The sequence below is a fragment of the Scleropages formosus genome, chromosome 21, assembly GCF_900964775.1.
Source record: "Scleropages formosus chromosome 21, fSclFor1.1, whole genome shotgun sequence".
NCBI classification, from domain to species: Eukaryota; Metazoa; Chordata; class Actinopteri; order Osteoglossiformes; family Osteoglossidae; genus Scleropages; species Scleropages formosus.
In genome coordinates this window covers 4,328,032-4,354,081 of record NC_041826.1, presented here as the reverse complement: position 1 = coordinate 4,354,081, position 26,050 = coordinate 4,328,032, and the positions used below count along the sequence as shown (strand labels likewise).

General features: G+C 40.6%; 1 protein-coding gene across 1 annotated transcript in view; it reads right to left on the bottom strand.

The window, feature by feature from the left end:
* Positions 1-26,050, bottom strand: part of LOC108924280 (contactin-associated protein-like 5) — a 96,417-nt gene that overhangs the window by 52,814 nt on the left and 17,553 nt on the right. The window contains exons 2-3 of the mRNA XM_018735549.2: positions 15,734-15,844; positions 12,215-12,408 (exon numbers count right to left, since the gene is read on the bottom strand). Coding sequence (XP_018591065.2) covers positions 12,215-12,408; positions 15,734-15,844 — 305 coding nt within the window. The remainder of the gene's footprint in view (positions 1-12,214; positions 12,409-15,733; positions 15,845-26,050) is intronic.

Here is a 26,050-nt window from a genome sequence, read left to right as displayed (position 1 = left end):
AAATTTTCTACTCCATGAAAGAAACACTGAAACACTAAGATAAGGTGACCCAGTAAAAGATGAAGAGCTACTCAACTACTCAGTACCAGCTGTGGGAGTTAATGCTGGGTGTCTTGGCAATGGCATCAATAAAGATAAGGATGCTACACGAAAAGCTGAACAGACAAAGGTCTTACCACCGAGGAATTTTCCAGAACATTCAACGTTATTGATAAAAATAAATGTGGCAATGTATTTTGTCTGCAATAGTACAATGCCAGGAACAAAAATCTATGGAAAAAGAGGTCATAAATGAATAAAACAGCACTGAAAGGTGAAAAATCATACTCATATTGTATAAAGCTTTAAATGGCAATGTAACACCCAAACCTGCATTCCTGATTAGCAATCAGATCTGAAATATTTAGCTTTTTTATTATGAAGACTATTTTCAAAGGAACCTCAGTTTATCATTATTTGACAAAAACTTAAATTGGACATTCTATTAAGTTCTTTAAGTTTTACAAAAATTTTAAGTTTATCTATCTATCTATCTATCTATCTATGTGTGAGAAATAACTGGCTCTCGTGTCTCTTCTCTACCTTGACCTCTCTGATCTCTTTGTCCTCCCTGTTCTTCTGGTTTGTGTCAGACCTGTCAAGAGTGTGAGTGCACGTTGGAGTTCTTGTTTTAACTTCTCTCTCTTTGTTTAAGGTAAAAGGGCCAACGGATGCGACTGAAGTATTATATATCCTCTCTATATGTATAACCAATCACAGTGCTCTGTTGTTTAACATTACCTTTTGTGGTTTTGTCCCTAGACCCCGACTCACTTTTTAAACCAATGAAAACTTATTTCTTTGTTCTGCAAAATAGTATATAATCTATGTGAACACACAATGAACTTGAGGATTTGGAACGAAACACGCTGCTTGTTCTTGTGTCCTAATCCTCCCAGTGATCACTGGTCTCTGGTGTCCGGACGACTCTGAGGTGGCAGAAGGCTGAGATAGAAATTAAAATAATATCTACCATACCATACCAAACCAATTTATACCATATGGTTTAAAAGCAAAACACATCCAGTTTGTAGCAAACACATCAACTTCCCACATAGCCTTTTTTTAGAATAAAAAGATGGGGTCATTTGTCAAACACTGTCAAGACACTGATGATTCGGATATAGTTGAAGCAGATACTATGAAAGTGTCTCCTATTGGTTCATATTCGCTCAAAAGTAAGGCCAAAAGTTAATAATATAGTCTGAGAGGTCCTTTAATAGGGTGTAGTCTGTTCAGTTCTACAGCATCAAGCTCATCACAAGAAATGTTTAATACAATTGGCCCTTGTGCGGCCTTGGTTTCAAGGCAGAATCACAGAAATTACTGATCGTTTTCCTCAAATTGCTTTTGAGAAAATAGTTAAATGATTTGTATATCAATTTTCAGCACAAAAAATCTGTTTGTCAAGACAGTGACAGTACAGAAAGCAGCTGCAGTTAAATGCAATACCCACCTGTGCGTGAGCAAATTTGTATGTGATGGTGTGTGTATGTGTGATTAATTCTACCATGCTGACAATAAGTCAATACTGTCAACATCTCAGAAACTGAATGGCAGCACAAGTCTATTCCAAAGTTGTCAAAGTGAAACAGGGGCGCAGAAGAGAAATCCAAGCTTGGCAAAATCCTGGATTTCTGAGCCTGCAGGATTGGAGGCCTCACTGTTCACATAATTTGGATGCTGATCAGAGAAAGTGGAGCGAGTGGCTTAACGGGTTCAGAGAATCACACAGATGAGTGTGACAGCTGTGTGACTTGGTCGAGCATTCACGGTCCCTTATCTGCGTACAGCGACAGGCAGGGAATCCAGTGCTGTAGAATCTAATCTAAGATATGGAATGAAAAGAAAAAAAAAGAAAGAAAGAAAGAAAGAAAGAAAGAAAGAAAGAAAGAAAGGAAGAAAGAAAGAAAGAAAGAAAGAACTACACGCTTAATACACTGCATCCCAAAGGTAGGAAAGTTTGGAAGACAGAGCGAAGTTCTTGTAAAAGGAACACAGCGAGATGAATAAAGCTACGTGTGCTATACACATGGCTCCCATCTAGAGTCAACAATTTATCATGAGCACTGTTGTCTGTCACGTGATGTTGTAAAAAGCGGACTGGAGACCCGGGTGTGGACCCAATTGCGGGATCCACATACTCATAGTTGGGGACAAGCGTGGTTAAATTTGAGGTGCAAACGTGGTTCAAGAAGAGAATTCGAAGATGTGGTCGATGAAGCGAAGCGAGGGTCCATGCCATAGGAGACAGGAACAGGGACAAGGTCATGACTGCAGGAGGGACAGTTGTCTCAAAGAGATTCTGTAACCAGAGAGCAGTGGACTGGTGCTCTTTATACCCAGTTGCGTTCATTGTGACCAGGTGCTTGTGGTTGTGATGCGGGAGTGGGCATGAAGCATGAATATAAATTATTATCACTTTTTTAACATTATATCTTTAGATTCTTATGTTTATCATGTTCTGATTTATTATACTATAGCTTTAGTTTTGCATTTTCTCTGAAATTGTTATTTTTATTATATAATTATATTAGATTTTATTTTCTGTATATCTTTGTGACTGCGATATGGCCTACAGTAGAAGTTTTTGGTGTCATAAACAGCCAGGTTGTTTTGGAGGTAGGATGGAAGGTACTTGCGGTACATGTACTTTTCTATTTTATTCCTGGCATTTACATTGACTGCTGATGGGTGATAACAGTGGGGACTTGAGACTGAGAAGGTCAGGGATGTGGATTTTCTATAACTGGGGTATGATGTCTGGTGTCCTTCTCAGAGATCTGCCAGGGAAGGTTAAAATAAAGGGTCAGTGGTGAGGATATTGTGTAAAGGTGTGTTTTGATTGTCCCTCCTCTCTATGCTCTGTAGCTCTATGCTACAGATATTTACACTTTTTCATTTAGCAGATGTTTTTTCTCCAAAGCAGTGAACATCTCAGAGAGAAAATAAGTACATCACAGCAACAGAACAACAGATTTGAATGCAGACATGCCATTCTTGAATACAGTCCATCTGAGATATGCAAATGCAATTGAGATATTCTCAGAATAAAAATCACAAAACATTTCAGACTAAAGAGCTTCATTAGAGATATTCATGCCATATACTGTCTTGAGCAGCTCTCGAAAAAGTGAAAAGAATATAAACATTTAAGACTGCTTTTATTTATATTCACATGTATAACATTACCTTCTTAACCACTACCTTCAATGGCGCCTGGAGCACCAGCAATTTCCTTTCTAGTCCCCCTTGTATACGTGTGTATGCGTATCCATGTGTTATAATACCAATAATAACCGCTCCCCCAGGATTTCTGAGATCTACACAAGATCTAGCCACATTAGGCAAGCATCGAATCAACTTGCATCACTTTGTTGGCCACTGTTGTCTCTCTGGCTTTTCCACTTTGCAACACACCATGGGAACATCCCTTCTCACAATGACTCACATCAACCAGGCCGAATACGCAATAGCAGCACGTCCCATAAATTACGTCGCTTATGTCCCTGTGTGTCTTGCCCAGCCCTGCAGTGCTCCAACTTGCCTCCCATTCATACGAAGGAGCTTGCTCTCCACAGAGGCCTTGTTAGTGTCTATTCCTGTCGCAGCCGTGGGACAGGCAAGTCCCTATCATTAGGAGCTTTAAGTCTTCCTCCCTCTTCATTACATTCACAGCCTTTTGGTGTAAGTCCTCTGTCCCAGGAGGGACTTCGTCTTGTTTAGTTGTATAACCCGGTGAAAGTGGAGCGGGGGCATGCAGTACCGCTAACAAGCTTGGAAAACAACTTTTATTAATACACAGTGGTGCAGCCAAGTAAAAAAGGGAAAATAAATAAATATGCATTTCTGCTGTCATTGTGGTGTTTAGACATGACAACAGTCCATTTCATATTCTTTCAGAAAAAAAGCATACACCTAGTTTCAGTAATTCAAAGTCTTCAGGACAGTTTAATGGAGGGAACAATGATTTGCAGCCTCACGAACTCCTGATGCCTCATGTAGGCCCTCACTCACACATAAAGACACTGCTTTGAACCTCAGTTTACCACTTAGTATAGTGGTTAGTGCTACTGCATCAAAATCCAAAAGTTGCGGGTTTGATTCTAACCTCCAGCTGTAGTGCACTTGAGTACCTACCCCAAATTGCTCCAGTAAAAATTACACAGCTGTATAAATGGGTAAATAATTGTAACCTTAACATTAGAAGTTGCTTTGGAGAAAAGTGCCAACTAAATAATTGTGACTGTAATGAAAGTTGGTGCAGTGGGTTTGTCTAGTGTCCACTGTGTGGTGGGTCTGGGATTTGAGCCTTGCTTTGGGTGACTTGCGACGGACTGGCGTCCCGTCCTGGGTGTGTCCCCTTTCCCTTCGGCCTTGTGCCCTGTGTTGTTGGATAGGCTCAGGCTCGCCATGACCCCACTTGGGACAAGGGTTGGTTGGTTGGTTGGTTGGTAATGTAAGTTTATAAAATCCACAATACATTGGTCAAATTGTTGAAGTTTAGGGCATTGCCTGGATATGCAGGATGATAATGGCAGCCACTGTGTGAATATGTAACACATTTCTTGGGCTGATTAGTGAAGTACATAAGTGAAACATAACATATCATTGCTTAGAATGGTTATACTGGCTTTTTCCCTGCCTAAACTCTTATTCTTCTCAAATACGGTCTGGGTCACAGACACTACATTAGACCAAGTGGCTATTGATAATGGATGGGTGGATAAATGATAAATATCAGGGCTGATGTTGGCGGCATTTAGTTGCGATGGGGTAACTCTATTCCAGATTTTAAGTAATTCTTTGTATTTCTCTCAGAAAGGAGTACTTCATGAGATGAATGGCATCCCAAAGTGTGAATATTTATTGCCAAGAAGCTCTTCTCACTGAGTTTTGGCCAACAACAGCCACAGTCTCTCCTTGTCTGTAACACATCACTATAGGCCAAATCTCAAGAGACTGTTCCTATTCTTTGTAAATAAAGAAATGGACTGATTAGAGTTCACCCCCTTCTAGAACAGAAGGATTTCAAAAGGAATTTGACATATATAAACATGCCTCAAGTTTTCCTACCGTACTTTGCATTGTAGCCACTCAGAAGAAACATTTAACCTTTGAAATCCACCTTGAAATGTAATTCCACTTGCCTGTTTGTTTTTACCACCTTTATACCAATACATATTAAATTGACTTGTTTAATTTAGAAATTACTATTTCTTCTTGCTGAGCATTGTCTCCCTACAAAAGACTTGAGGAGGCGTGCCGGTGGTCACAGACACATCCCAGGCTAACTGAAGATGATGACCAACTGCCAAGATGGACGAGACGTACCATGCTGAGCTGGGAATTCAAGCTACCATACAGCAATAATATCATTTTTACTTGTAAACGGGATTAGAACTGTTACTTAATCTAGAATGCCCAGGAGGGGTGGGCAGCCACTGGCCCTTAGTCCCCCAGAGGTTTTTTTCTCCCTTGATTTTCGGTTGTGAGTTTTTGTTGCTTTCCTTCATGGCCAGTAGGCATACTTATAGCTCTATAAAAGCATTATATTATGATAGTCGGTAGTCAGCTGTCTTCTTTGTTTCTTTATCGGATGTATTTGTTTTTCTTGCCTTATGCCTGTGTTAAAGAGCTCCATGTCACTGTGTGAGAAGAGCGTGCTATAAAAATTGAATTGAATTGAAGTAACAGCTTCACAACACAGTAAGAAAGTTATTTCACCTTTTGTGTACCACTGAATCCTCTAAAAAAAATAAATAATTAAAAAACATAACTCATGGTTTATTTATGTCTCATTATGATAAAATAGCACTTAGTCTACTATTACAGTCGCAAGCTTGATTCCCACCTTCAGCTATCATACCCTCGAGCAAGGTACGTACCCTAAACGGCTCCAGTAAAATTACCCAGCTGTTTAAATGGGCAAGTAATTGTAAATATCTTAACATTGTAAGTCACTTTGGAGAAAAGCATCAGCTAAATGAATAACGGTAAATGTAAAATGTATTCTCATAAAGATAAAGTGAAAATAAATCTCACTTTCTTCCTCCACTCCTTGTTTTTGAAACATGCATGGAGGAAGACAATAAGATTAACTAGTGTCTGTTCAGCAGAAGTGCAAAAAGCGAGTCTGCAAATTAGTCAATACCTATTGACAATTTCTTGCCGTTGAACAACAATGAAGGTGGTCTTTTCAATGAGAAATAATAACACATACAAAATATTTATATCCTTTGGAAATATATGAAAGAGGGTTGCATGTTCATGTTTATTTTATTGAAAGAAATAGTGTAAAGGTGTTTATTTTATTAGTAGAAAAGTGTAAAGGCAGGTCAGACTCCTCTCTCTTCTTCTACTATGATCCACCTTTTTGCCTTCTCCTCTCTGCTTTTAAAGCCCTCATTAGAATGTCAACGTCTGCACATGTAACCTTCCCTTGCCAGAGACGGTGCTTTTAATGGCTGTCCAACCACGAGCCTGCTAAGTGCTGTTCGTCCAGCTGGGAGGCATTCAAACAAAAACCCAGCCTACTTTGATTTCACAGCAGGTTAAAAAAGAGAGGCACATGCTAGGCCTCCGTCACATTGCAGAGGAGCAGCGCTAAACTTAAGGCTGCCCCACCAAATGCAGCAATTTAATTTGAACAAAAACGGCTGCTTGTTTGCTGAGGAGCCAGTGGAGATGGGTCTCATTCTCTGAGCTTCTACTATTAAATAAGTAATAGTCTCCACATTCGTTGCTTCTAATGTGATGGAATCATGGGACAAAGTCAGAGTTGGTTGAAAGCAGGTTACCTGACTGATCAATCTGTCATCAACGTTGCTGGTAAGTTTCAGAGAAGTGCTTGCGGCATCATCCAACAAAAAAGCTACATAGCATGTCCAGAGTAACGAGCTGAAGTTTTGGGGAATCCATCTCAGTTCACAAAAGGCCTTTGCTTAAAAAAAGAGCATCTTTGATATGTGAATTTTACACAATGCAAAAATATGACCCATACAAAGATGCTGTGAATCATCTTATCTGAGTCAGTAGATAAATTCTGTTTCTCTACTCTCTTTGCGCTGAGGTGCCTTATGTTGAATTACAGCTGCTTCATGGAGACTGCACTTTTGGAATCCCAGGCTGACGGATAAATCAGCATCTGCATTTCAATGAGCCGGATCCAGCAGCTGGCTGCAACAGTTCTTCACTGAAACAGGCTCCCATTGTCTGATGCCATCAAACCTGAGCGGAAAGTATCAGCTCCCTTGAAACTTGCACAGAGGACCCTGTTGAAAATATCAAATGCAAGCAGAAGAAGGAATTCAGAAGGAAATTGATCTATCAGATCTTAAGAACTTCCTGTGCTGGGGTTGGGTAGAGAAAGAGAGGGGAAAAAAAAGGCTCAGATGTACTGTGCTGAACCCATTCCCTTTCAGTATGAGCTGCGGTCTCTGAACACTGATGAGCACATAGAATGGTGCCACTCTGAGAAACTTGTTGCCACAAAGCCGAGTGAAGATGGGAAGAAGTCTCCCTTCTCTCCGGCAGCTTAAACTTATCGTACACTACACACACCAGGATTTACTGCACCTTTCTGCAGGGAAGTGTAAGTCTCTCTGAAACTCTTCTTATTGCTCAGCCCAGCTGTTCCATTACAGGGGTCATGGGGCCTGATGCCTAATTTACAAAGTGGTCTTCAGCCTTAAGGATGAAGGTGAGGTGTGGTTTCAGGATGATTTTACCTGTCTTCACAATCCACCTATCTGGCTTCTGTATAATCTTTTGCTGACAATACACGAAGGGGCTGATTTCCGGTCAGGAGAAGAAATAGCCCTCAGAATTCAGAATTTTTGGCTGGCAAATCAGAGATTGTTCCCAGAAGTATCTTGCTTCCAAAATGTATGGCCTCCAAAAGGAACACAAGCCTGAGGCAGGTGCGTGCGCATGTGTGTGTATGTTTGTACTGTGCAGCAGATTCTGGCAAATCTCACACTTCTAACACATATCAGTCATATCAATGGCCCAGAAAACCTCCTGCCAGTCTGCTTCCAAAAGCCGCAGAGATCATATCACCAGCGACTGCAGAAGAGGAGTGCTTTTTTTTTTTTGCGGAGCAGCTGCGGACCAACTGAGGAGTCAGCATGATTGAGGGTAGAGAGGGTAGCAAACAATGCTGATTGCTGAGGTATATGGGGATCCTAACATAGCCTAATATAACAATCTCGAACTCGCTAAGAAGGTCTTGAAAGCAATCATCCATATCGGACCTCTTTTGCTCTATTACCTGTGGAAAATACACTTCTTTCATACACCGTGTTCTCATGCCCGTGAAGCTGATAACTTTAGGGAACATATGGTGGAGGAGCCCAGTGGCTTCTGGCGAGAGAGATCTCTTAACCAGAGAAAATAAAGGCTCACATCACTTCAAACTGAGCCTTTCATCTGCACTGCCTGGAGTCTTTTTAAAGTCTCTGTTAGGCTACAGTATGTCTCCTCCAGTACCTCTAAACAACACAATGGTTCTTTGCCCTTCTTGTACAAAAATGAGAAAATTAGCCTCAGAAAAGGGAGATGTCTCCAGGTCCAGGTTGCCAGAGAGACTATGTCCCTGCCCTCCAGCTCCGGATCACCCAGGCCTGGAGCAGCAGGTGTTGGAAACATGCCTAGGACTGCGTCAGGGCTTGCACCTGAGCCTGCAGCATGTCAGACCCCAGGGATCATGCAACAGAAAGCCTCACCTAATGCTTTCTTTGGCAGAAAGAGCAGGCACCAGCACCCGAGGAGAACGAAAGAACAAAATGCAAAGGACACTGTAACAAGACTGACACTGGGTCCAAGGCGATGTCTCTTTCCCCTGGTGGCTTGAAGATAAAACAGGACAAGAGCCATATTGTCCATCTGTTCCATCCTGGCCTAAGCATACAGTGGAATGCCACCGAAGCAAGCAGAACAGTAAGAACCTAGAGGCTTTGCAAACACACAGTGGTAGCACTGAACTGTACTTTGCCCAGGGACTCACATGCAGTATTGATGACCTGAATGTGATCTGGTAGCACTCTGACATTTTTCGGGCACTCTGTTTCTCTTTTGTATTGATAAGGTGCACGCTGCAGACATCCTGCTCATGCATTTACTCAACCACTTGTGTTGCTCCCCAGAAACTACTAAGTTTTGCTTGTAACAAGGTCTCAGCACACATACAGTATATACATGTTTTGTTGCCATGGCTGTACTGGTGATCCCCTGATTTACGTTCGTTTGACTTACGGTTTTTTCAACTTTACGATGGTAGAAACCGTTCTTCGAATTTTGAATTTAGATTTTTTCCCAGGCAAGTGATATGCGGTGCGATACTCTCTCGCAACGCTGGACAGCGGCAGCGATCCGCATCTCCCAGTACGTCACGCAGAGGTGTGTATTAGGTGTATTAAACGCATTTTCGGCTTACGATATTTTCGACTTCCGATGGATTTCGCGGAACGTAAAACCCCATCGTAAATTGGGGACCACCTGTATATGTGACTTCAGTAACTGCAAAAGCTTGCCGACAAACCCATCTTTTAAAAGTTGTACTGTATTTCCTTAATATTTGTTTCCTGGGAATATTTTGTAATTTATTTGTATTAAGAGAAAATCCCAAAGGTTGGGATATATGAGTCTGTGCAGGAGAACATTTTAAAAGCAGCCTATAGAAATGCATAAATAATTGACTGAAGGCAGTTGCCATGATATGCTGTTTGGCCGTTCAGCTCCAAAGACCACTAATTACACTTTGAGTGTGCAGTTTGGCAGAACCTGGGAGATTCATTTGTGCCTACAAGTCAATATCTCCTACACACACTATGAGTGTGTGTGTGTGTGGGGGGGGGGGGGGTAAAAAGGAATCTAAAAAAAACTAAACACTGTGAAATTCATTTATGGCAGCAGTCCTGCCATTACTCCATCAGGAAAAAGCAAAACGTTTATGAAGTCGTTATATAGACATGCCAGGAGCCAAAGGAACAAACAAGCTATTTTCTGGCCCGTAATTCAATTATGAGCACATGCTAACGAAGCAGCCTGCAGTAACTGACAGAGCACTTTTACTCCAGGAAGGGAATTAAAATGTGCCAAAGTCAGCTGTGGGGTATTTGCTGTCTTGCACAAAACCCTTGACAGCTGAAATACCTGAATCCTCCATTCTTTAATGGAGGGATTATTTGTCTGGGGGAATGATTTAATGTGATACAGCACGTAGAGGTGATAAATTGAGAGGAAAGATATCTCAGTTACTACGGCAGACTTCTTTTTATTTTAAATAGCAAAGTGCCCTGGGTCAGACAGCTTAAACGGGTAGTCAGAACCGGCAAGTGCCTTCCTCTGATATGAGGGCCCTGCTGGAGTTCATAATGTAAGCATTCTTTCTCTTTCTACCCTTTCCGGCTACTGGTTGGGGTAATGCCACTTGAATTCTTTATGAATGTGTCGCTGAAAGGGCTTCAGAGCAACCGTGATTCAGATGAACTACTTTTGATTTGCCTCCACTATTGGCTGTTCTCCACTATTGTTAAGGCAGTTACATAAAGCATAGTGCATAAGCTGGCATGAAAACACAACTCCCTTCCTGCAGAGCTCCACCATTGATGGAGTTCTCGGTGAGTAAGCGCAGCCTAAAAATGTATGTGCCAGCACTTTATAATTAGCAAACACCGAAGGGATGTTTCAGTGGGCTGCATGTGCTCAGTGAAAGGGCTTACAGTGAGATGGAATCTGGGTCTCTTCTGCTGCACTGAGGAAAGAGTGGAAGATGAAAAGCCATCGCTGTCCAGTTTGGGGGCGGGGGTGTGCTCTGTCTCCACCCAGCGGTCTGACCATGTTGCGGGTGACTAATTGGTGTCTTCCTCTGAGTCCTGTCAGCCTTTGATGTTTTACACCAATCTCCTACAATTTAAACCAGACACTGGCAAAGGTCTTGTTCAGGTGCCTTCGACATGTGCTCTGCTGTTTCTAAATATATACGGTTAAAAACGGTTCATATGTAGACGTGTAGTGATGATGGGAACTTTTTTGGATTTTTAAACATTCTGAGAAATACATATCATATGCTACTACACATGTTTTTGCAAATCAAAATTTAAGCACAGACTCTATTAGGTTTCACACTGGAGAAGGAAGTCCTCAGACCATGCCTACACAACCTATCCACACAGATTTATGCAGAAAGAATTAATGTCTCAAAATCTGCCCATTTCCAAGGCACCAGGTCATAACCTGCCACATCCAACCCATCACCACCTTTATTCTCAGCTAATGGTGTCCTAATTAGCGGGGACCAACAGTCTCACACCAACAGACTGGCACAATCTCTGCAGCAGGCAGCAAGCCAAAGATGGTGTGTGTGCACTAAGCAACCCATCTTACAACAGCGCGTGCAAACAGTCCATCTAGACTTTCTAAAAATCCACTGGTTTTGATCTTTGTGCACAAATAGAAAATGACAGATACACAGAGAAAGCCCCACTCTGCTGAACAACGAACAGTGATCATTTAAGTCAGTTCATTTAATATAATGACATTATTGCTGTTAAGGGATTTGTGTGTCTGCGTCCCACCAGTGTTTTTTTTTTTTTTTTTTTTTCCAGCAACCTCAAAAGCAGAATGATACAGCACCTGTGAGAAGTCCTAGATATTTGCCCTGTAAACATGACATGTGGTTATGAGACTTCAAATGAACTATAAATATATAAATAAATAAATCAATAAATCCTTCTTTGCTTTTTTTTTACAGTCAAACCTTCCTAGCTTCCAACATTTTTAATCAGCTGTGTCTTTCAATGAATAACTAAACCCTTTATACGCAGTTTAAGAACATACTTTAGTCAGAAGCAATACATTCATGACGTAACCTCAATTATCACAATATTTCTGACCCATATGCATTTTTTTACACACACTGCCTCATGTATCCTTCGAAATGCTATAGGCCGCAGCATGTTTGTTCCCCAAAAATCATCCATTATTCATTCGTGCATGTCTCATTTATTTATGTTGTTTCTGTATGCAGTCAACCTGTAAGTCCCTTTAGAGGAAATCAGTTCCTAACTGTAATGAACTACAAAACATGCTATGGTTCCACACAGACTCAGAACATGCTGGTTGGCGGAGAAAGGGTTAGTAAGTGAGGGGTGCTGGATAAACAGGGCCTCACCCCAACTCCATCGTCCTGCCTGTACTGCTTCCATGCCTGGCCCATGTCGCTGAACAGCAGCATGTAGCTTGTCACCCAGTCGGAGCTGCCATAGCGCCCCTGCGTGGCGATTCCTGTCACCTCCACTCTGTCCCGTAGGTCCACCTGCAGCCACCGACTCCTGTCCGACCACCGGGGGGCCCACCCTCCCCCGCCTGTGGACAGGAAGAAAACAACATGAAGCAAATCAAGCAGAGGTCTCATGATGAATAAATTTCAGAGTGTAAAGGTCTTAGCAGACTCCATAAACACTAATACATTACTGTGTACAGCATGGATTCCTACCTACATCACAGGGGGAACACGGAAGAACAGACATTACAAAACATCCATGTTGAGTACCGCTGTGAGCAAACATCTGCTTTTGCCAAATATTAAATAAAATTTATTCTCTTCACTTAGTGTACATGTATTACCATTTTACATTTAGTGGCATGGCGGCACAGCGGGTAGCGCTGCTATCTCACAGCGCCTGGGTAGTGCAAGACAACATGGGTTCGATCCCCGCTCAGTCTGTGTGGAGTTTGCATGTTCTCCTTGTATCTGCATGGGTTTCCTCTGGGTGCTCTGGTTTCCTTCCACAGTCCAAAGACATGCTATTCAGGTTCCCCCGTAGCGTGTGAGTGACAGAGAGAGTGTGTTCCACTGATGTATGGATGAGTGACCCAGTGTAAGTAGAGTATCTAGCAGTGTAAGTCATGTTGGTGAATAGGTGTGTGGGCTGATAACACTACATAGAGCTCAATGGAAGTCACTTTGGTGAAAAGTGTTTGCTAAATATGTAAATGCACATTTGCACTATAGAAACCTTTTTCTTTCAAAAGTGACACATATCTTTATTTAGACATTTATGTGCAAATTTATGCAGTGTGTATTTCACTCACACACATATCTGGATATTTAGAGAATATGCTTATGTAGCTGAGGACGTTTCTCAAAGTTACTGTGTGCATCTTGGATTTTGAGTCGCAACCTATTGAAGTTTAATCACAGTTATGGTCCACCTCTGTTTTCAGGTTAATTAAAATGTGTATTTTGTGTCTTTTCCTCCATTTTTATTAGGTTCCCGAGGTATTTATACATACACACCCTTGCTGAAACCACTTGTCCCAAGCAGAGTCACGGCGAACCGGAGCCGAACCCGGCAACACAGGGCGCAAGGCTGGAGGGGGAGGGGACACACCCCGGCCAGTTCAACGTAAGGCACCCCAAGCAGGACTTGAACCCCAGACCCCCCAGAGAGCAGGACCTGGCCAAACCCGCTGTGTCACCCCCCCCGGGTGTTTATATAATGTACAAAATATTTCATATTTGCAGTTTACATTAATGAGCCACAGCTGGTGTCCACTGTGTAGCGGGTCTGGGGTTTGAGCCCTGCTTGGGGTGCCTTGTCTCATCCTGGGTGTGTCCCCTCTCCCTTCAGCCTTGCACCCTGTGTTGCTGGGTAAGGCTCCGGCTCGCCGTGACCCTGCTTGGGACAAGCGGTTGTTGCCAATGGATCACTGGATGGATTAATGAGCAGTTTTCTGTCAAGTTCTTTCTGTATTTTTATGTCCTCGGTGCAGCAAAGACAGCACAGAGCAACTAGGTTTCTCTTGAACATGATGGGTTTTAGCATGAATACAGGGTGAGATTTAACATGATGAAAGATTTTCTTTGGCATCCTCTTTGGATACTGCTTATCTCCTCAACCAGCTTGCAAGCTGGAACATGACTTGATAATTCAGAATTTGCAACGAAACTAGCTTGTTCAACATGTTTTTTGTTTCTTTTTTGGTATATAGCTTGTGCTAGAATGATAGTTACATGCCTTGTGATGGTAGAATGGACATCACAGTTTATACACGAACAACTGGTTTGTTCTGTAAGCATGTGTGGTAACTGGAATGAGACATTTCTTTATCAAACCATTTTAAAAGCCAGCAGCTGTGCATGTAATCTGCAAAAATACAGCTGACGAATGACCAGCAAACAAGAAAAACTCTTTGAGTCTTATCGTAGTGCAGACAAGTCATGATAAAGCCTATTATAGAGCTTGGATTGACATATGTACAAGACAGAAATGAAAGTATTGCTTCGGCAAGTTCACACGCAGCATTGATAGCTATTTGTTCTATATTTTCGGACAATATATATTGAAAAATGAATTAGGATTAAAACGATTAATAACTAAGCTCTTATGTGCATTTATTCATAAAACTGTATAGTAAAGCAAAGTTTCAGTCACATTCCTGCCCAAGCCAATCATGCACATGAAAACAGCAGGAAAGCATGTCAGATTTAAGCAATGGCTACATTGTTTTTTTTTTATTTTTTGTAATGAGCGCAAGGAACAGCTATATACTAAGGAACACCTATATAATGTGATATGTGTAATCCTTATACCCTATAATCCAACTGCCTAAAGAACCAACTTCGTCCTAGGAGAAACAGCATTTTTTTTCCAAAATAAAATGCCTTAGTGTTTTGGTGTATCTGTCAATGGTGGACACGACCTTATTTTTGAGCGAGAACAACCTGCCGCATTAGACAGAATGTAAAGAAAAAAATCGACCTCAAGGCTCTGCCATAACATCAACAGGTTCCCTGACAAATGCCAGCCAGCCTTCAAGCTGAAGGACCTGGGTAACACTGGCAGAGAGCTTCATTATTCGGCTGCCGTAGGGCTAGGGCACTGCAATGGAAGCGAACGAGGGCTGAATACCAAAGCCGGGGCTCCACCGTAAACGGAAGCATCATTTACAAGCTCCCCTGGGGTATGGGGCAGGCTCTGCTTGTTACCGGCCCCAACAGTGGGGGGCTCAGCGCTGCTAAAAATAACTCGCCGTTTAGTTCATTGTGCAGAGACATGCCGCCCCCGGCTGCTATCACCCTCAACAGGTCGGATTATGTAGATTAAGTCAAATTCATTTGCATTTCCAATGAATATGCAAACCCTGACCTTGGAGATTTGATTAAGCTTCAGGGGCAAGCAAGAAACAGGTAAGCCAAACAAACGATGACCAAGTCACTGTCTTATTGAATAACAAAATATATTATATATATATATATATATATATATATATATATATTTTTTTTTTTTTTTCTCCCATAAAATCTTCATCACATTCAAATAAGCATGACTGTGCCATCACTGGGGTGTTGGGTCTGCGATGAGAACATCATTGTCATTCAACTTCACATGAGCCTTCTCATCATCCTGGAGCCCATGAGAAACACCCTCACAAACCCTTCACATCAATACTTCTCTTTTTCAATTCCTAACCCCAGTGTTAACAAAGCTAAGATATATTATAGCTGAAAGGAAACAAAACCTTATGGCACAAGTTCTTTATAAATAATGTCCTGACAAGTTCAAGATAACATTTGCGTTCACTCACAGAATACAATGTCTTCTCACTTCACTACCATTTTTTAGGCATCAAAACAAGAAACTCAAAGATACTGAAAGACTGATTGACTGTCTGATGCCGCACTGACCGTCTCTTCTGTTAAGCCTGGCAAAACGTGGGGAGTGGCTGTCGGACGACTGTGAGGAGCTCTCAAAGGATGTCGCAGGCAGCGTGGACGCCAACGGGCTCTCACAATTATCTACAAGAACAAGAAAGGAAGAAATCATCTTCAGCATGTTCATTGAGGCTTAATATGGAAACATTTTACTGAACTGAGCAATAGATGCCGTGCAGATCAGAACAGCTTTGAGGGTAATGTGAGTATTACATTTACATCCTCTTTCAACCAAGTATACATTCTTGAAGGAAAATCTTTATGCAAATCTAAAACACATGCTTCCTGGAACCATCATGGTAGTCGCCAAAGATTCAGTTCCCAAATACTGCACACACCTGGACAGAGGAATTAAGTGCAAACAGAATATATTATACACACACATTTTGTGTTCCTCAGCAATCAGATAAAAATTATAAAAAAGGCAGAGCAACTTTTGTCATATTGGACAATTAATAGTAAAACTGACTTTTTCCCCATGATTGTACAAGAAGGTATAATTTTGATGCCCTAGGACTATGGACATTTACTTTTTTTAAAAAATTTTTTTTATTTTTTAAAGAAAATTTGAAAAGGTTAATTTGTTGTTGTGCGGTGTCTCATTTTTTTGTGGATTAAATGCATTCATTATACAGACTTTTGCACCATAATACATTATTTCAGGACTGAATTGATAAAAAAATCTTAACTTTACAGTGATTCTGAAGCAATGTGGTATCAGATTCTCAGCCTTGGTTTGCATACATGAGCTGTAGGAACTGTCTTTCGGCTAACTAGATTTTTTTTAAGCAAAAATAAATAAAAAATAAAAAACAAATAAATAAATCCTTTTAAAGGGATTAATTTGCACCCTTGTATCTGGTTACCCTGGAAAAGTTTTGAGGCTGACGACTGCTGATCCAGCATAAGAGAAACATTTAGATCCTTTCATGTAAAAATCTGTAGTTAACAGCCTGGAGTATAACTCATCTAATTTGTGTTTTACCAATCTAAGTTTCACTTTAGTCTGAAGGTTTCCAATTCTGCCCCTTCAAAACTTTGCCAGGTATATTTTAACCATTGAAATTTAAAACTAAATGTATGTTTTTGGTACAAAATTGCTATTTTTCTTGATTATTTATATGGAGTGTGATAAAGGTCTAGAAAACATTTGAGACCATGAAATGTATGGCAGCATTCTTTCACACGATAGATAGATAGATAGATAGATAGATAGATAGATAGATATGCATCTGCAGACATGCTTAGCAACAATGGATAGGATGGATGAGGTAGAATGAGATTTTAACTGCTCCTGTCCTCATGACAGCTTCAGCTTTCTTATGTTTGTTTTTTATTTTTGAAAGAAAAAAAAAAATTATAATGGAACATTTTACTGAACTTCATGCAAGCAGATGTCAAACAAATGACGCAACTCTAACAAACTAGTTTTTATGCTTCTACTGTATTCTGCCAGGGGCGTGCGGTGGTGCAGCGGGTTTGACTGGGTCCTGCTCTCTGGTTGGGTCTGGGGTTCAAGTCCCTGCTTGGGGTGCCTTGTGATGGACTGGTGTCCCATCCTGGGTGTGTCCCCTCCCCCTCCAGCCTTGTGACCTGTGTTGGGCTCTGGTTGGGCTCTGGCTTCCCGCGTCCCTGCTTGGGACAAGCGGTTTTAGACAATGTGTTTGCGTTGTACCACAGTGGCTTGGGGAGTCTACCACTGGGCTACTAACTTCTCAATGAGAGAACATTTTGACTTGAATAAGTTCTGGGACCCAGAGATACTTGATGAGTGCTGGCACATTAACACCAAGTCCTACCACCTAGCAGTACAGGATTACCTGCCAGAAAGCTGCACGTCCAGCTCTCTGTGAGCACACCGCCACCTCGTGCAACTTGTGGGAGGGCTGACTTTGTCTCAGCCGTTTTCACGTAGCAGATAACTGACCATAAAATCACTTTGATTTCTCACTGTTTACACACTTCACAGAGGTATTGTATCTCTCTGCAACTCATCTTCAAAACCCTTTTAATATTGTTACTAACTTTAGTGCTTCATGTGAAACACTGAAAACAAAAAAGGCCATGAATATAAATTATTATTTGTAACCATTTATAAGTTTTCAATAATTTTCAATAAAGCAGCTTTGTCCATATGTTTTCCATCCCTGGTTGAAGAAGAAGTTGTGCTTTAACACTTCAATCCGTCTATGATGATATGCATACCTCTTACCACTGCCTAATGACATTGTCATACTACTCAAATTGAAAATAATGTTTGATGCAGTTAATGTTGTTGTTAATAATGAATCACTGAAATACAAATGGAGACAAAGACCTACAAAGCTAGGACTCCTAACTGATCCATTTGTCTACTAAAATGCACATGGCAAAAGAAATTGTGATCAGCCTCGTTGGAAATGTCCAAAACAAATTTGTGTGATGTTTTCTTTAGTGTACTGTATATTGAATTTTCAGTTTGTGAACTTTTTCAGCACAATATAATACTCTTATTCTGTTTGTAAAACAACCCAAAATGCTTTGTCTGTACGTAAGAACCACAAAACTGATGGTGCCCGTGCTTTAAGTAACAACTATACTAACACTTATACATTCTAAAGAATGATAGATTCCTTTACAACTGGCAAGCAGATTATATACTTTATGTACAGTACTGTGCAAAAGTTTTAGGCACATGGTTGGGGAAAAAAGCTGTAAAGTCAGAATGGTTCCAAAAGAAATGCTCTTAATTAATAAACTTCCTACAAAGCTTAGTAACCATCCATCATCAACAAACGCTTGTTCCAAGCGGGTTAGTGGTGGGCTTGGCTGAGTTCCGCTCTCTGGGGGCACCTGGGGGTCGAGTCTTGCTTGGGGTGCCTTGCAATGGACTGGCGTCCCATCCTGGGTGTGTTCCCTCCCCCTCCAGCTTTGCGCTGGATTAGGGTGCTGGGTTAGGCTCTGGTTCGCCACGACCTTGCTCAGGAAAAGCGGTCTCAGACATTGTGTGTGTGTGCTTTATTTCATTAACGACATACAAAACCCTTACTGAAATGCTGTAACGTTTTACAAAAGGAATGCTTGGAAATCTTAAATATGCTTTTTCCCATTGATACTAATTCAGAAGACATTAAATGACCTTCTAAAAGAAATATTTTTGTGAAACATTTAAGTGCCTAAGACTTCTGCACAGTATGCATGAAATTGTTTGTTTTCTTGAACAAATGAATGAAATTTTATTCACCCCTGAGAGAAACACTTAGCTCCAGCAGCATATGATGTACAACATACATACATGTACATTCATACATATCGTAAAGAAACATACGTACATACATCAAGCCTGTAAATGTAAAATAAGATAAATAAATAAGCAAGCAAACTTACACAAGTGAGGTGCTAAGTGTACGAACTATACTTACAGAAATGTATCCCATACAAGTAAATGTACTGTAACATGTAATTAATAGAGCACATACAATAAAATACATTATCTCACATTACAGCATCTCTTTGGCAACTGATTATGGAGGTAGTGGGTATAAATAGATTCATCACAGCTGTGCAGGTGCCATAACTAACCATTTGTTGGTGCTTCTCTTCTTACAATAGTCTTTGGCGCAATGGATGTTGTTATTGAAAAGCTGTACACCAAATATATTACTTTCAATACATATGAATATTTAATGTGAACACATAAATAAAATTATTTTAAATAACGTAATATTTGAAGTATCCAGACACCAGTCTTTTTATCGAATTGCTGGAGGAAGAACTGAGAAAAGTTTCTTAGAAAAGGCCTGTGTTACATGGCTATACCTAGTTTGTTCTGTACCATCTCACTTATTTAGCAGGATCTTGATATCTTTTGTCACTGTAGAGATCAAAGCTCTGATTTAATATTTTTTCAGTCCAAAGGAGACAAGGACTTCCTTTAATCTTTAATTTCATACAAAATGTTGTAGACTTCTGAGCAGAGCTATACAGCAATCATCATTTTCTTTTAAGGCAGAGTGAAGCAGTTATCCTTCTCCAGACAGTGACTTTGTGGTTCTCACTGGTGTGAAAAAAACTGTATTATTACCGCAGATCAATGTGTTGAAAATACATTCTTTAGTCTAAAGCCATCAGTGCATTTTTGGGACTTTTTCTAAATGCTTGAGAAGTCAAGTTAATAAATAAAATACATATATACAAACATACATAAACACTACAAAAAAAAACATTGTACAGAAACATTAAAGCACAAACACATTTTCAGAACCGCTTGTCCCTTACGGGGTCACGGGGAACCGGAGCCTAACCCGGCAACACAGGGCGTAAGGCCGGAGGGGGAGGGGACACACCCAGGACGGGACGCCAGTCCGTCGCAAGGCACCCCAAGCGGGACTTGAACCCCAGACCTACCGGAGAGCAGGACCGTGGTCCAACCCACTGCGCCACCACACCCCCCTAAAGCACAAACAAAAAAATTTAAACCATATTTGATAAGTTTGTCTGCGACCTTTGCATTCAACCACGTTACAGTGGTCTTTGAAATGTTCATATCATCTTGATGGTTGACATCATATTCAGAGATTTGCATTAACAGACAATTAAATGGGTGTAGTATCTCAATCAAGTTTCTTCGCCCATTGTGGCCATTTCAACACTTTTATGAGAAGTCTAAGATTCATACTTTCAGGATGACTTACTTAATATTTACAATTCATCAGTGGGGCACCTCTCAGCTATAGAACGTTTTCATAAGTGGTAATGATTGTGCAGTCAACCAAAAACCAATTTGGATTCTCAATTGGTGTCTAGAGTCTTGTCAGATGGATCAACACATGGTTGGCATAATAGATCAGTTAATAAAAACAGAATAAGTGTAAACGCCCAGATTCTTTTTTTTTCTATTCTATGAGAACTGACATGAATTTAAAAGAAGTAGAAAAAAATAATAAAACTGCAATCTTTCTCACTTTCCAACTATTGTAATGACAAAATGTCAGTGGGGGTGGAGATATAGCCATGCAATAAACCAATTTTAAAGGCATGTCTTTTCTACGGGTGAAATTCACAAAATAAAATTTGGAGTACATTTAAACAACGGCCCATGGCAAACGAGTTTGAGATTAAACAACAGAGGAAGCCGGGCATCAGACACTTCCTGTGTTTGAACCACACACATAAATAAGAAAAGATAAGTCCCAGTGGCTCCTGGGCATTCCTAGCACAAACAGGCTTTTGCTGTAACTGCATTTCATCTGGTGCAGACAACAGCACTAGTCAAGCCTTATCTCTTCTCCAGGCTCACTGTGTGCTGTACCTCTGTCACTTCTGTACCTCATCTTGAGTCTATGCGAAACCAAGGACAGCCCAGTCTGTCTAATCCTCAGCTTCCTCGAGGCCTTGGCTTCCCTCTGCCTCTCCCTTGTTAGCTCATACCCTTTGCCTCCCTGCTGAACCGGAGGCCCTGCTGTGCACATCTCACTGGTGACAGCTCAACTGCCGTATCCCCTCTATCAGCTTTGACCTCATGCACATACTGCAGCAGCATGGACCTGCTAATGACCTCCCAGCACTCTACCCTTCTGCCTTTCTCTCAGTGTGGAACCTTCTGAGATATTCTGGTGTAATTTCCACACATTGAGGCAGTTCTGAAATTTCCTTTCACTATTATTATTTCTTATTTATTTCATTTCACTGAAACCATCCATCAAGGTGACTTACAGCATCTATGTTACATTAAGGAAGTAACAGCTATGAGCTATCAGGAGTAAATCCATAGCATTAGAAAGGGATGAGCCTGATGGACAGCTCCCCAGTGCCCATTATGTGCTAATTCTTCCAAATAATATAGCTCAGCTACCCCTGGTTAAATGGCAGCTAAAACCGGTATATCAGGCATGTTGTCTATAAACTGTGTAAATAACATTAGTCAGAAGAAAGCTCTGCTTATTAAGTGTTTATTTATGGACTGTTCTTGGATTGCGCTTTTAAATGTTATGTCGAAATAGGACCTGTTTCCCCAGCTTTTTATTTTCACATTTCATTAATATGGGCCTGAATTTGTTTGAGTCACATCTGTCCTTCACCTTCTTCTGCCCATACAGGCACCACAACCTCACAACCATTAAAACTGTGGTTAATGTTCTTCAGTTTGCAAGTACAAATCCATCATAGGGCCTTGGGAACTCATCATACCATTAAATGACTGGAAAAAATGTGTTATACAGTGTCCGTGGCCCAGATGTATTACAGCTCTGTTTGTCTATGTGCTGTATGATTGCATGTATTCATATTGTGCCCTCCGTTAACGGAATGAAATGTAAAAACAAGCGTGTCTGCAGCCTCTTTGGTTCCTATTCCAGTTCAATTGCTCTTAGATAGTTATACAGCTAACCCTTCTTTCAGAGACCCCACAGAATGAACCTGACACCAAAAACGGTTAACGGATTCTACAGTCATTTTCCTGAACCTGATCATAGAGGATCAGAAGGGAGAAAGGAAGATGAAGAAAGAAAAAGAGTGGATGAAAGAGAGGTGCTCAGGTGGATATGAATCCAAACATGGCACAAACAGAAGACACTGACTCATCTGCCAACCTTCCATCTGCCTGGGAAAAAATTATTCAGCATTGCTTAAACCATACCAAAACTCAACAGAGTTCATAACTTATTTCAGTCATTCAGTCAACACGGTGAATTAAAATGTCTGCTGAACTGCCTGCTGTCTTCTAGGAGCCAGAAAGGAAGTTAATTAAGAAGGAGACATTCTGCCTCTATGGTCCGTAACAAATAAAACGTACGGGTGGAAAAAGAAGACATGGGTTTTCTGAAACCATTTTCATGTTCAAGCGGTGACAGGCTGCCTGAAAGCCGAACAAAGGCCGATACAGTTGAGTTGAATGAAATTTCCCTCTGGAAGAGGAAGAAAGGATTTCACTACAAAGGCTGAATAGGTGAAATGGCTGTTTCCTCTCTCAGCTCACATTGTCCATGGCTCGTTGGCTACCTCTGTCTGCCATGGGCTCCCAGCTCCACGAGGCCACAAACTGTTGCTTTGAAGGTTGCTGTAAGTATATGTTCAAGGTGGTCGGATTTTGTACATCAAGACAGTTGATTAAGTGGAAAAGACTTTGTTCTGTATGTTTTTGAGCTAAGACAAACTAAAGCTAAGGTATTGAAAGTACGTTAAGGATACTTAGCTTCTAAGGTTCTGAAAGTTTTATGCAGCTGCTCGTGTGATCAACATTTGTGCATATGCTGGAAAGAAACTAATTGTACTTAAGAATCACACATCTGCAACTATGTCTCTCTTTCTCCTAATGTAATGCACACATTGTATTTTCTGAGATGCACGTCGCTTTGGAGAAAAGCGTCTGCTAAATGAATATATGTAAATGTAAATATAGATACTAGCTTGTAGAGACAGTGAATTTATTTTTCGATACTGGAACAAGAGGTGTGGTGGCTTGCCACTCATCTGTCTTCATGATGGAAAAAGAAGTTGTCCCAGTAACTTCTCTCATAATGCAGACATGTTCTGCAAGCTCGTGAACCTAACAGCCAAGCTAAAGTTGAGGTACTAGTAGTAGGTAAAAAAAAAGGAGAAACAGAATTTTCTTTCAATACTGCAACAAGACGTGTGGTGCTTTGCCACTGTCATTTTTCTTCATGATGACAAAGGTTGTCCTGGTAACTCCTTTCATACTGCTGACATGTTCTGTGTGCTAGTGGAACCTAAAGTGATAATGCATAGCACATATAGCTAATATGATACCGATACAGCAGCTATAAGAAATATTTAACCCCTTCATTTTGTTTCAGTTTGATTCCTGCAGTATAGATGCATTTAAATTATATTAAGCTTCTCAATTTTGCACACCATACTCACTAATTTAAGATATTTATGATACAACTAGACTATATTAACTAGGGCCTCAAAAATAAAATATTTAAAACTTGGCAACTGTGAATCTATCAGCTTTGTACATTTTGATCATGCCAAGGACACCCATTTTCCAGCTAAACTGAATCTCGGTCAAGCATAATCAAAATGGCAGATGGAAAAAAAATGCTAAAGTCATATCATAAATTCATTATTCAAGACCTTGACTGATGTTTTTTTTTTTTTTTTTTCCAAGGTTTTTCTTGAATATGTGCCTGAATTTTTCTTGGACCACTTTATTTACTTTCCTAAAGAGCAACCCCATCCTCTTTGTCCACAGCAATTTACAACTTGTATACTAATCTACTTACAATTATTTTCTCATTTTTATAGCTGGGTAATTTTTGCAGTTTCCAGGTAAGTACTTTGCTCAAGGGTGTTACAAAAGGAACAGAGATTGAAATCCAGGCCCTTCAACTGTAAGGCAACGGCTGTAGCCCCTACAATTATCACCAGTGTCGACCTGTCTCATGCCACAAATAATCCTCTTTCACACTAATGCTGAAAAGTTTTCACACTAATGACAGTACTACCCGAGTGATGTGTAATATTTGGTTTTTGGTACATATTGCACGGAGAATTTAGATATTCTAGCCTAGTTTTGTTTTGTCACAACCTTTTGCTACATTTCTTACAGTCTCGCTTTTTTAATTACCATCCATTTAATTTCTTTAGAGGGGTCTGTATATACTTCCAAACCAGCCAGATTTGTGAAGTTATTTAATTACAATTTATACACACACATTTTCTTTTCTTTTATCTGTAGAACTCTACACACCAGAAGTATTCAGCTCTAGCCCTGGCTCACTGGTTGAAACATCTCTGTATTAAATGTGTTCAAAAAAGACATAAAATTAAATAAGATGGCGATTGAAAATTAAAATACACACACACACACACACACACACACACACACACACACACACATCTTCTGAACCGCTCGTCCCATACAGGGTCGCGGGGAACCGGAGCCTACCCGGCAACTCAGGGCATAAGGCTGGAGGGGGGAGGGACACACCCAGGACGGGACGCCAGTCCGCACAAGGCACCCCAAGCGGGACTCGAACCCCAGACCCTCCAGGGAGGAGGACCCAGTCCAACCCACTGCGCCACCACGCCCCCCCATAAAATTAAAATAATTATATAAAAAAAATATTAAAGAGAGTAAAAATACATTATAGACTTAGCTAAGAGAAAACTTGAAGAACACATTGCTGTGAAGCAATGCCTCTGGTTTCTCGGTAACTTCCTTTATGAATGCCCTCATGTTAACTCCTTTAGTCAACACACTGTATAGTTACAATGTGCAAAGATGTGCTTCTGGGGGTTATTTTTACCTATAGCTGCCCACCTCCATAATATCACTTAAAGGCCTATTAGCCCTTCAAAGCAGGAAATGTTTCAAGTACATTGAATCGTTGCACTGGTTTAGCCTACAAATTGTTCTAGTATAACCAAAACTTAAATTTCAGTCTTTTATTTACTGTATGTATTTATTTATTTTATTCTTATCTTGTCTTATTGCATGCAAACATGCACTAGGAGAATAACTTTTTCCCATTCTGTTGACTTGGCTGTGTAGATAGCATCATTCAAATTCAAAGGACAGGTTTTAAAAAAGCTTTCAGAAAGAATATCGACAAGGTAAAAAAGTGAAATACACACTTTCTGAACCTCTTGCCCCATACAGGGTCGCAGGGAACCGGAGCCTACCCAGCAACACAGAGAATAAGGCCAGAGGGGGAGGGGACACACCCAGGACGGGATGCCAGTCCGTCGCAAGGCACCCCAAGCAGGACTCGAACCCGAGACCCACCGGAGAGCAGGACCCGGTCCAACCCACTGCACCACTGTGCCACCACGCCCCCTGACAATGAAATAGTAAGCTTGAAATAACAAGCTTGGGTGGTAGAATCCCATCTTCAATCCATTAGAAAAAAATGGTTGGGACAAAACTGTGAAACAGATCAATTTGCACAAAACCCTGATGTGTTTCAGCTAAATGCCTTCATAGGTGTGCATGTACAGTAAGTAAAGGGCATTATAGGCCTTTATACAATCCATAAGACACGTTACAGTTCACATTTATCAAACAAACAGCTAAAGCCAATGACTGAATGTAGATAAATGCAGATAGCCATAATATGTAGAAAACCAAGACAGTGTGAGGATTATGAATATAACACTAGTAGCTGAAATAAAACAAGACAAAGACAATTACTGAAAAAGACAAAGTAATTACAAAATGGAAAATAAAGTAGAAAACATTTGCTATTGATGATGGACTGATTTTTATTTTTTTCTTTTTTTTTTTTTTTAAAAGAGTTACAAAAATCTGTATAGAAACATCTCCTCATTGAGATTTTCAACAAGACT